Source organism: Lepidochelys olivacea (assembly GCF_965140295.1).
Source record: "Lepidochelys olivacea isolate rLepOli2 genome assembly, chromosome: 7".
Classification (NCBI taxonomy): Eukaryota; Metazoa; Chordata; order Testudines; family Cheloniidae; genus Lepidochelys; species Lepidochelys olivacea.
The window spans coordinates 117539722-117551889 of record NC_140417.1 but is presented as its reverse complement, the minus strand read 5'-3'; the positions used below and the strand labels follow the sequence as shown (position 1 = coordinate 117551889).

The window sequence follows — 12168 nt, the reverse complement described above, 5'->3', positions numbered from 1 at the left end:
AACATACCAGCTGCTGGAGTCAAGAGAAGCAAATTTCAGCTTTCATTTTAGAAAGAAAGAAGTTTCTAGCCCTCATGGCTGTGGAGAAAGACTTGAAAACAGGGTCCTTGTGAAAGCTCAGAAACTAAAAGGCAAATAAAAAGAGCCCAACATTTATTATTTTTTAAAATGTCATGATTTTTAAGTCAATCTTGTGATTTTGGGGTCCTGACTTCTGATTTTTAAATACATGGCATTAGCAATGCTGCAACACTTCATGCCTTAACAATTTTTTGCGTCTGTGTTTAGTGTTTATGTCCTCTCACTACACTATCTTTTCCCTGGGCTTGTCTCTTTCTGCTTTCTTGCACAGTGCCCCCATGCATGTAACACACTCCTGATGTCAGTGTGCTATATGCCTACTTCTTCCTCCTCCAGATCATTCTCCCCACGTGCTCCTTCTGTGAGACTTCCCAGAATTACTCCAATGGTTCAAACATATATGTATTTTTTTTATTCTTCAGTCCTTCTATGTCAGGGTGCCCCAAAATCTTGACCATTCAGCCCCATTTTTATCAAAGCAGATGGGCTCAGGCCCCACTTCCCCATGTCCTGAGCACACAGTTTTCCTACAGGTCAGCTGTTAATGAAGCACTAGACAACTAAGGTATATCTGGCTGTAGAAGACTTACCTGCACAGGTCCCACAAGGCTGGATGAGCTTGTCTCTATGCTGAGTTTAGCCAGGTGGGGAGAGACTGAGCCAAACTGGAGCTGGAGGGTGACCAAGAAATCCCTCCCCCAGGGGAGCAGGGTTCCGTTGGGGGGCACATGCTGGGGAGGGTGGCTGAATGGGATTATAAGAACAGGCCTTTAAGGGGAGCTGCCTCATCCCCAGCTCATCCCACTATTTGGTCATTCCCCCATGCCCCCAGTCTGTTCCCCTTGAAGACCCCATCCCCCACCAGCCCATCCCCACCACTGGGTTTTCTCTGCCTGAGTGGCCATCCCTGCATTCATGGCCCCTGTTGGCAAGGTCCCATGGTTACCCATCGCTACTGCCATTACTCACCCACCACACATGCTGGGTAGTATCAGCACCACAGCGATGCCTCCAATGGCCAGGCAGAGTCCCTGCAGTGGAATCCCTGCTCACTCTCTGCACCCTGGCTGGGTGTCAAGGAGAGACTGCAAGTGGAGCCAGGACAGGTGCACAGGGGGTCCAAAATCCTAAGCAGCCATTGGCACTTTCTTCTTTTCGAGGTAGTAAATACAAAGGACAAAGAAGAGTTCTGGGTCCTTGCAGACACTGCCCACAGTTTGAGAAAAACCTGCTCTATATAATGAATGTGTCTGATCCCCCATGGAGGTCTGGGCCCCTCCGACGGTGGCCTGGGGCCAGCTTGTCCCCCTGCAGAGGCCTGCCCCTCCCCCACAGGGGGGCTGCGTAGGGCCCCAGAATAGCTAGGGACAGCCCTGCCCGGGTGTCATCTTTGACTCAAACCTCTCTCTAGATCCTCACATGCAGACTGGGTCTAAATCTTACGGTTTCTTCCTGCATAGCATGAATGATAATTGGGAATAATTTAAGAGCATCCTATTAGATACCCAAAAAGGCCAAATCCCACAACTGAGGAAGAAGGCCATTCTGGTTAAAAGCTGATCAGGTTTAGAGGGGAAGTGAAGCAGCTACAAAAAATATAACAAAAGGAAGAAGGGAGAAGTTGCTAGTCATGAACATAAATCAGAAATTGCATGAAATTGATAAGGGAAGCAAAGGAACACAAGAAGAAATCTATGGCTAGCAGAGATAAGGACAATAAAAGGGAGGTTTTAAAATACATTAGGAAAAAAAACAATCCTGACAATGGTATTGGTCCACTATTAGATGGAAATGGTAGAATTATTAATAATCCAGAAAATGCAAAAGTGTTCAATAAATATTTCTGTTCTGCACTTGGGGGAAAAACAGATTATTTAGTCTCATCATATAGTGATGGTAATACTCTTTCCATTACATGAGTATCTCTGGAACATGTTAAACAGAAGCTACTAAAGTTAGACATGTTTAAATCAGAGGTCCAGATAACTTGCATCCAACAGTTTTTAAAGAGTTGGTTTAAGAGCTTTGTAGACCATTAATCTTGATTTTCAATAAGTCTTGGAGCACTGGGGAAGCTCCAGAAGACTGGATGAAAGGTAATGTTATGCCAATTTTTAAAAAGGATAAACAGGATGACTCAGCTAATTAGAGGTCTGTCAGCCTGACATTGATCTCAGGGAAGATAATGGAGCAGCTAATAAGGGACTTGATTAGTAAAGAATTAAAGGAGGGTAATTGATGCATCATTGTTTCCTTGTGGCCCCCTGTTTGTCTGTATCCACATTTTTGTCTTACACTTAGATTGGGAGTTCCTTAGGGCAGAGACTGTCTTTTTGTTCTGTGTTTGTACAGCACCTAGCACAATGGGACCCAGGTCCATCCTATTGTAATACAAATAATAAATAGTAGTAACAAAGTTGGGTAAATATTATGCATAAATTTATAGAAATAAGAGATGGGCGAGATCTATGAGATCACAGATCTACTGCCTGCTGCCGTCGCACAACCTTCATTGTATATACTATTCTCTAGTACTTTGTCCACTTGTATATGGCCCTTCAATGACACTGTAGTGTTCTACGTAACCATTACTATGTAGTAATAGCAAATCTTTTAAAAACTAACTCCCTTAGTCTCTCAGCAAGGTACTTAAACATATGTCTAACTTTAAGCACATTACTTCAATGGAACTACTGGCTTGTGTAAAGTTAGGCACGTTCTTAAGTACCTTGCCTAATCAGAGCCTAAATTATCAGGGTACAGATTACGGTTAAACTGGATAGCTCTACAGCTGTCAGTAGTGCCACTGGGTGCATAAGTATTTGAATGATTCTGTCATGGGTTGAGGCTGATCTTGGCTACTGAGCACCTAAAAAGCAGGCCTTAAATTGGACATCCAAAACCAGAGGCACCCAAGATCACTAATCGCTTTGAAAACGTAGGCCAAGCTGTTCTAGTGTGCTTCTGTACAACCCTTTCCCCCACTTAACAAATGTGGTGCTCTCAATTTAGTCTCTAGGTGATGTTTGTCTACACAACCTCACATAAAACAGTGTGAGAGTATCAGAGGTATCAATGGAAGAAAGAAGGGAGCTGCCACATGCACACTGCCTATCTATTCTATACTTTGATCAATTTCACAAACAATTTTTTCAGATTGCCTCAAGATTAAAAATAGTAAAATGGAGAGGGCACACATGGAAACATTGTTCTAAAGCTAAGAATCATTTTGTTTATAACGCACACCCTAACATGCTTCACACTATTCTAACATTCTTCTCGCTATAAATTATTATCACAACATGCTTCTCACTGTAAATTATTATTAATCTTTAGTTTTATTGCAATAGCACGAAGAAGCCACTGACGGATTGGGGCCATATTGTGCTAGTCACCATACAAACACCACTAGAGTGCAGGCAGCTCTGGGATGGAAAATACACAGTTGGTATGTAGCATAGTAACAGGACACTGGAGGTGCCAGCTGAGACCAGAGTACCAGTGTGCTGAACACTGTATGAAGACATAGTAAGAGTCAGTCCCTGCCCCAAAAGACAAGACAAAGGTGGTAACCTTTAGTATCCATACAAAGAGCAGAAGCAACTGGGTGGGTCTGTTTTTTGTAGGTTTCATCAGAATGTATAAAGTGCTGTATATAGCTGGCCCAGTAGGGAAAATATTTCCTCTCTTTATTATAATTGTATGAGATGGTAGCTGAAAATCTCAGAGGTTTATATAGTGAAACTTTTTCACTGGGCAGAAAAAACAACTTTGCAGTTGAAAGGTGAACCCAGAATATGTAGGACTGAGAAAAAGCACGAGGCAGTAGTTTTTAATCTTCCATAGTCAAACTACAAGGTATTCTAAATTCACTCCATCCAACATCTTCCCCCCCCCCCCAAGCGTGATTAACATTGTGTAGTCTAGCCTGAATTTACAGGGCCTGATGATGTACTTACTATCTGCCCAAGCAAAATTGCTATGAACTTAAACGGCGAGTGAAGAGCAGTTCAAATTAAAATAAAATCAAGTCACTCTTTTCATTCCCCTTTATTGTTTAGAACTCAACTAGCACTAGGACCACAGCGGAGTCTCAAAGTCAGGAGGTCCCTTGATTCATTCAATCTCTCTCTCTCTCTCTCTCTCTCTCACACACACACACACAAACTGCAACAAGGACAGTGGAACAAGAGAAGTCGGGGAAAGAGCTTTAAATTTTAAAGTTTGAATTTCCAAAAGCAATGGGGAAACGTGGCCGGCCGAGGAAAGAACTGAAATGCGAGGGTGATGTTTTGGATTCTTCTTTAGATCAGCAGCAAGAAATGCCAGCAGCAGCAATGTCCAGGTGCCCATTCAGTGATATTTTCAACAGTAGTGGGGACTCCATGGAAAAGATCAACACTTTCCTGCAGAATGTGCAGATCTTGCTAGAAGCAGCCAGCTACTTGGAGAAAATCGAGAAGGAGAATAAAAGTAAGTTTTGGTTTGGTTCCCTTCCCCCTTCTGTTTTTCCTTAAAGAGGAAAAGAGCAGGAATGTTTGATGACAACAGAAAATGCGTATGAAGATGTAACAAAGAGAGAAAGCTACTTGGGCTCTGACTGCCAGACGAGACTAAACTGTTAGTTTCATGACAACCAGACAGTGATATTCGGAGGGGCCGGGGGCCAGCCATTAAAAAAATGCACCAAGTTTCTTAATTTAAAATCATGTGTTTAGGCTAAAGTTAATTTGTTTGTTTGTTTTTAAGAGACCCAAGAACACTGGCCTTCAATATTTTGTGTATGTGTGTCTATATAGAGGGAGAGAGAGAGACGCATGTTTTCATCCCAACCATAGTCCAATAAATACAAAGACAAGTGTAAAATGCATCAAAAATGGACTAAACTAGGCTTTGAACGGGGGGGGGGGGAGCAGTTTGAAGCAAACTTTATGATCAAGCAGGGAACCAAATTATAAACAGTTCGAGAGCTTAATTAAATATCTTGTGCATATTTCGACTCTCCCCTAAAGCTAAGCGAACGCTTTTATTTTCCTTTTCCAGATTTTTTAAAGCAGTCTGAACCGAATAACAAATTACTGGGGGGGGGGGGTAATTATATGTAGTAAGGGATTTCCACCGCCACCACCTTGGGTAGTGTACTCGTCAGCAAAAAATAAATAATCCAGAACGATTCATACGTTTGCAACGTCTCTGAGCACAACCAATAGACAATAACAGCAGGAAATAAATAGCCTAGCTGGTGTTTAATCTAGCCTCACAACACTGAAGGTCAGCGAAGGAAGAAAATAAATGATCAGATGCACCGTGTCAGCCTCCGCAATAAAAAAACACCCCCCCCCAAAGTCCTAATTCAAACCTAGCTCCCTGCCGAATTAAGTTGTTGATCTGTATTTAAGGGGGGGGGATTGTTTGGCTCGAGGAAATGTTCCTTAGATAAAGTATCCCCGTCCCCCCAGAAAAAATTATCTTTGTATGTTTCAATTGCAATTATATCAGCCAAGCCTTTGTTGATCGCAGACTCTTTTATAGGGAGTGGGGGAAGTGTGTGTGTAAATAGAGAATTGTTTCCTAAAGGATGGTGTAATAGGGCTTTTTAAAAAAAGGGGCTAATACCTCGGAATCAATGGAAGCTTGATGCTGGAATCAGTCAATGGAATCAATGTTAACTAATGCCTTGGCATCAATGGAAGTAGTTCGGGGGGGGGGGGAAGGGGTCCACATACAAAATCAGTTTCGTCTCCCAAAACAAGGGGTCTTATACTGATCCAGGGCCGTTTCCCCAGTTTAGGGGAGTCACCAAAGTGGGGAAGAATAGTGTAGTTAACTGAGTGACACGTCCTTGTTTTTCTTTCTCTCTCCCCTACGCATGGGGACAGTCACGTAGGCAAGAAGCAAAACTAGCCAAGTAGCCAGTAGAAAAATGTGCGAGGTGGATGTCACTATAAAGGACTTGGCTAGAGCGAGGTTAATCACTTTATTGGTCACCTCATTTCATTAGCGCAGGTGGTAGTGCAAGTAACTAGAATAACTGGATCAGACCTGCCTCCCAATCTCTGAATCAGGGCAAATTGCCTGCAGTTCTCTACAACAACACACACTAAATATCCACCCAGACACTTATTTTTGACCCTGTTTTAGTTATTCCTCTTTCTTCATTTTGTTATGACTGTCAGAGAGTAATGGGAGAGGCACAGACTGAAGAAGGATCAATAGATTTGTGTAACTAGGATTCAGAAATATGGACTTGAGACACAATTGAAGCCACAGAATTCCCCTCTGATGATAGTCTTTCTCTGGTCTCTATCTCTCTCTCTGGCATGAGACCATGCAAAATATTGTTACAGCCGCTGTCTGCTGAGAGATCTGGTGCATCTCCTGAAGGGCTATAGGAATTATCTAGTATTATGCATTTGAAATATTAAATGTTAAACTGCAGCCAGCAGATCCCACCTCCATCCCTAACACCTCTCTGGAGGGGGAGAAGGTATCTCTGCAGATAAAGCCTGCATTAAAGAATTAAATGTATTCTGCATGCTATGGGGAATTGGCTTGCTTAACATCCTAATATGCAGCTAACAGTTTGCAAAAAGTACTTCTTTTAAAACAGTCAGGAGCCATTCTTTTTAAAGGGAACATTATCAAATTAATATTTTTTAAAAATACACACAAAAATCCTGTCTGTATTTACAACTGCAATCAGTACATATGATTGAAGAAAACCCAAAGCAACTACCCTTTGTGTGTCAATAATGCCTCAGATGATGAAAAGAGAGTGAATTGTTTCCTTTACATTTTTTTCTGCTGCTGTTTCACTCTTTGCGCTGTCTACTTAGTTTGGACAATAAAACGAGGCTGGCCAGTTTCACTGTTTGTTCCTGATGCACTAGTCCAGTGCAGCGAATGTTTGGGGTTGCAGGACTCCCAGGAAAATGTTTACATCTACACCAAAGTCTATGATCATTGAAACATATGTGTATATTTTTTCTAAGTTGGGTGACAATATTTCTATGCAGGAGGCTTTATTATTTTTTAACAAGACATAAATATTGGACCTCAACTACTTGACTGTGTCCCTTCTTGTCCTACCCCTCTTCCAAAGTTTCTTTTGAGGGCGAGGCCACAATCCATTCTACTGCCGCTGCCCCAGGTGCACTCTGTCTCCCAGCCTGAATTACAGCCTGCTCCCATCATCAGTTGATCCTAGGCTCCTCCTTCCAATCGGAGCCACATGGTTTCCACATGGAGACAAACTCCTCATCTGACTGGACTTGACCGAACTTAACAGGCGTGGTTCTGGCGGGCCTCTCTGCCAATGGGAAGCGCCTGTGTCCTCCTTGACGTCACGCGTTGCTGAGCCTGGAGTTTAGTGGGTGGCACCAGCAGCAGAGCAGGGTACTTGCTGGGAGTTGTAGTCAGATGATGTCATAGTCCCTGCTTAAAGTGGCAGGGACAACGCTGGACATTGTATTGCTCGCTAAGTTAAAGTGGGTTTTGTTATAACAAGGGAACGATAGGTGCCTGCCAAGGTGTATCCCAGTCCCATCCTGTTCTGTGCAGCGGATTAGGACCGTCAAGATCTTTATGTTAGTATAAAACAGGTGACGAAATGCTGCCTTTTGTGGTACAGCTGGCCTGCGTCCTTTTATGCCGCTTGTGCAACAGATCATGTTTATGCACCGTGTGCGTGCAAATGGTTCTTCCTCAAATGCACGATGCTCTTGTACTTCCGTTAGATGCATTTTATGGAGAGGGGAGAGTGAACTAGTTAAGATTTTTTGGAGAGAGAGAAAAACAGAGCACCCATCTGGTGGGATTCTTTTCCTGTCTTGTCAAACATGATCAGGAGCGCCATTTAGGGAGGGCGGAGGGGGCAGTTGCCCCACCCTCCCCCTAAATTTAATACATTTGCGTGAAGTTTACTGCAGGAGGGAAGATGCCGCCCCCATGCGCTGTCTGCAGCAGCTGCCCCCTTCAGCTGCTGCTGGCCAAGCTGCTCTGACCAGGAGCCTGCCTCCTGATCCCTGTGTAGAGTCCCCGTCCCCCTCCCCCTCCCCTGTACTTAGTCTCCAATGAGCTGGGCTGGGGGGATAGGGAGCCTGTCTGCGTTGGTCGGTGCCTCGGGCCCAGGAGTGGGTGTTGGGGGGAAGGGGGCTGCTGTACTGAACAAGCTTTCTCCCGCCTGAGAACTCAGCTTAAAGAGACAGTGCGCTGACACATACACAATCTCCCTCATGCATTCCCCCCCCTCACATACACAGTCTCTCTGACACACCCCCAACACATACACATAGGTGGTGGTGTTGTTACTTGGTACTACCTGTCAAAATGCGCAATGTAATTGTATTCTTTCAAAGTTCGTTAGAGATTACAGTACTGTTATTTTTCTGACTGGTCTGTCCGTTTCATAATTTTATTTCCATCTTATGCTTAAATTTAATTCTTTGAATAGTGAGTTCTAAAATGCCTGACCTGTCCTGGATGGAGTAATTATCATTATTACTTTTATTACCATATTGTGCTTTGTTGCTCATTTATTTAAAATGGTACAGTCAAATAACAGTATCCTTCTAGAATGTAAATTTAGCTTGTACTCACCTTAGCAGTGCCAGTTTTAAAAAATCATCTAGTAAACATAACTTTAGACACCGTGCAGATGGTTGCTTATTTTCAAATTTGTATATGTAGTTATATCTGTAAAATAACTTAAAATAATTCCACAAAAATAAACGTGGTTCCAAGTCTGATACTAATAGTAATGATGGAATTAAATGTTAGTGAGTCACATACATGGTTGTGATTGGTAAACATACATGCCAAAATAATAAATAAATTTCCGATCTTAATAAAAGAGGAAAAAAACATAACAACTTAATTTTAATATAAGTAAATATGTTTTTAGTGGAATGAAAAACAATTGATTAAAACAGAGTATATAATGGCAGTAACACAGAGTGTGTCTGTTAGAGAAAGTAAGCAGATTTTATTTATCTCTACTAAAGGTAATATACAAAGTATCAAACTTAGGTTTCTGATATCTGCAGCAATGCCCCAAAACTGATACCTCAAGGCTTGGGAATATCTTGCTTTATTATCTCCTGATTGTTCTAAACTTACATATGGATTTAAAATATGGCTTTAATTGGTGTTTGTATATATTTTCCTTTCCTTATATAGGAATTAGATACAATGCTCCTGTCAGTTAATTTCTAAGTTATCATCAGCAAAAAACCTAGTTTTTGGGTGTCTAAGTAGCCCTTGGAATCATGGTTAAAGTTGCCCGTCCCCCCGCAACGGTGCACCTGGACACGATCATCACTTTAAGAATCAAAACTAAAGTGTCCCACCTCTTTACGAAATGCTTGCAGCACTTTGCTGTGCTTTCTGTTTGTTTTAATTTTGTGAAGCCCATTACAATGTTTGTGAATGGCACTATACAAATTAATTACCGTATATCTTCGTTGAGAAGGCTGCTCTTATTAGCAGTCACTGTCATTGAGCAGCTGCACATTTGCCATGCAGTTTTTAATATAGGATGCCATTGTTTAGTAGGCAGAGCTTTATCCATACAAGCTGCAAAAGAAAGTGATCATGTTTCAGAGAAGCTGCCTTTCTGTCAAAGCCACAGAGGGCATTAATTGAAAGCTACAGCTTCTAAGTGCTAAAATATGGTTTTGCTAATAATAAATGAAAGAACAAAGTGCATATTCATATTTTAAATAGCTAAAATCACTTATTTCTTTACGTCAATAATTATTTTGCAATATGTCTCTACAAATGACAAGACATCTGAATATATAAACAATCTAGATATCGAGTAGAGAAAACCTACATAGTACCTTGCAAAAAACTATTTCCTTATGTAAAAAACCCTGACGATGACTATTATGGGAATCAAATCTACTACTGCTGTTTTTTAAAAAATAATAACAAAATCTAGGATCTATCTTAAAGGCACACTGTCAAAATTATATATTTTTAAAACAGAGATTTCCTTACCCTTGTGGCTCATAACACCTAGTGGTTGGGGTGTTTTTTATTTTCCCCTCCTCCCTCCCCCCCCATTTTTATAATTCTTACCAATTTCCTTGTTTAGTTTCTGCATTTCACTCAGCTGGGAACATGAAAATAGACAGGTCAGTTCCACTCTCTCAAGCACCATCTTGACACAAAACTGGAGGACTTAGGTTTGAGGAACCTGATGGGGAATATTTATATCCAGACAAAAAACAAACACAAACCAACCGAAGGAAAAAACCCTCTGTTTTCATTGAAATTTGCCATAATATTAATAATCATGAAAATATTTCTACTACTAGTGGCAGGTTTTGCAAAAACTTTCAATTTTTTATATTTAGACTATCTAAATTTCAGGCCTAAACTCCCTTTCAACAAATGGTTCATTATTCAAAAAACTGCAACAACCCTGTGCTGTATTCTATTTACAGTTCAAAATACGACTGTCATAAAACAGATGGATTGTGCAGTTAGTGTGTTGCTCTCAAACAAAGAAAAAGGCTATCTGAATTAGGAGACGATCTCTCAGCATTACAGACCCTAGTATACTAACGGTGTAGAGGGAAGAGATGTATCTAAAAGTATATTCTCAGTCTTATTGGACAGAGATTTATGGTCTCAGCTCAGATTATTGTACCAAAATGATCCTATGCCCTTTAGCCTGCCAAAGCAGGAACTATTACTCTGTGTACCCTTTGCTGACCAGATGACAAAGGCATTGGTGATGTCTGCTCATGTATCTTCACAGGCTAAACGCACCAACCAGCAATAGGATAGGTGAAAAGAGCAGAAAGTGTGATGCTAATGATGGCTATTGCAGCAAAATTCAAGGTAATAAACATCAACATGTCTCCCCTTCCCTGCATTGTGCTGATGTCACTGGACCTCTCCCACTCTTTTTGATCAGATTGTTATTATTTAATGGTTATATTATGCTAGCCTTTAAAGGACAACCAGGTACAGCACTGTTGTGTTAGGTGCTGTATAAACATATAGAGTGACAGTCCCTGCCGCAAAGAGGCTACCCACTAAAAGATAAGGCATAGCAGATAGATGAGACAAACAAACAGACTGGAGTGAGTGAAGGAGATGGGATAACAAAAAATAATAGGAATTCTTAGCCAGCCAGGAGCAGCAATCACAACTCACCTCCTGCCTAGCTGTTATCAAGTGGCAGTTTTCTCTATGCATTACTGCAGAGGTGCATTTTGAGGAGTGCATGAAGGAGGGTAAGGTGGTGGCTTTATGGATTTTGCTGGGAATTTTCCTCATGTGGATGGGAAGAAAGCGTGATGGTGCTTGTGGGAGAGGTGGAGAGGCAGGTGATGGAGGCTGGCATCATGGGCAGAGTGAAGGGCAGGAGTTAACCTCACAATTAAGATTACCGGGCAGATAAGAGAAGACTAAACTGTGAAGGGCTCTGAAAGTAATAAGACAAGGACAAGAAGTTTGTGTCTGCAGTGGAAGAAGGGAAGCCAATGGAGGGAGTTTAATAGAAGGTAGTATAGTCGGAGCACCGAGTCAGGAAGATGACCTCAGCAGTAGCAAGATCAAGTTTGCCAGCTATTCTTCTCTGTCAACATATGTTCCCTGCCTGACATACCAAGCTAATTGATGCTTAACTAATCATTACACAGATTTAAAACACTGTCACAAACTTTCTTCACAGGGGATTAATAATTCAAGGGTATGGAGCCTTTCACCTGTAGGGCAGGTTGGTAGTGTGCTAGCAGTTCACTGGCCTATGAGAAATGAGTTGATGGTTTCTCTGCAGTTCCCCCTAGACATGTTTATAATCGCGGACACCATCACCATGGTGATTAATAGCAGAGGAGTCAAGGATCGAATGGGCCACGTGGAGACTGTACTGCCTGTTTATTCCTATTGATGATCCTTCTAGGTCAGAGATGAGGTGTCCATGGAGCACTATAGAGATGTTGGCATCACCACTACCTGAGTTGCACATGTTCTTGGGCTAACCAGAGAGCTCCACAGTCCAGAACCTGTCACCAGCATTAAAATCCCTTACAGTGGTTAAATTCACTTTACCTTATCAAAGTTCTTAATGCT

The 12168-nt window shown here is 41.8% G+C and overlaps 1 protein-coding gene across 1 annotated transcript in view; it reads left to right on the top strand.

Moving 5' to 3' along the window:
* Positions 1 to 4142: 4142 nt before the first annotated feature.
* The window catches only part of MXI1 (MAX interactor 1, dimerization protein), an 87133-nt gene continuing 79107 nt past the window's right edge, over positions 4143 to 12168 (top strand). Inside the window, exon 1 of the mRNA XM_084635630.1 lies at positions 4143 to 4554. Coding sequence (XP_084491756.1) covers positions 4323 to 4554 — 232 coding nt within the window. The 5' untranslated portion in view covers positions 4143 to 4322. The remainder of the gene's footprint in view (positions 4555 to 12168) is intronic.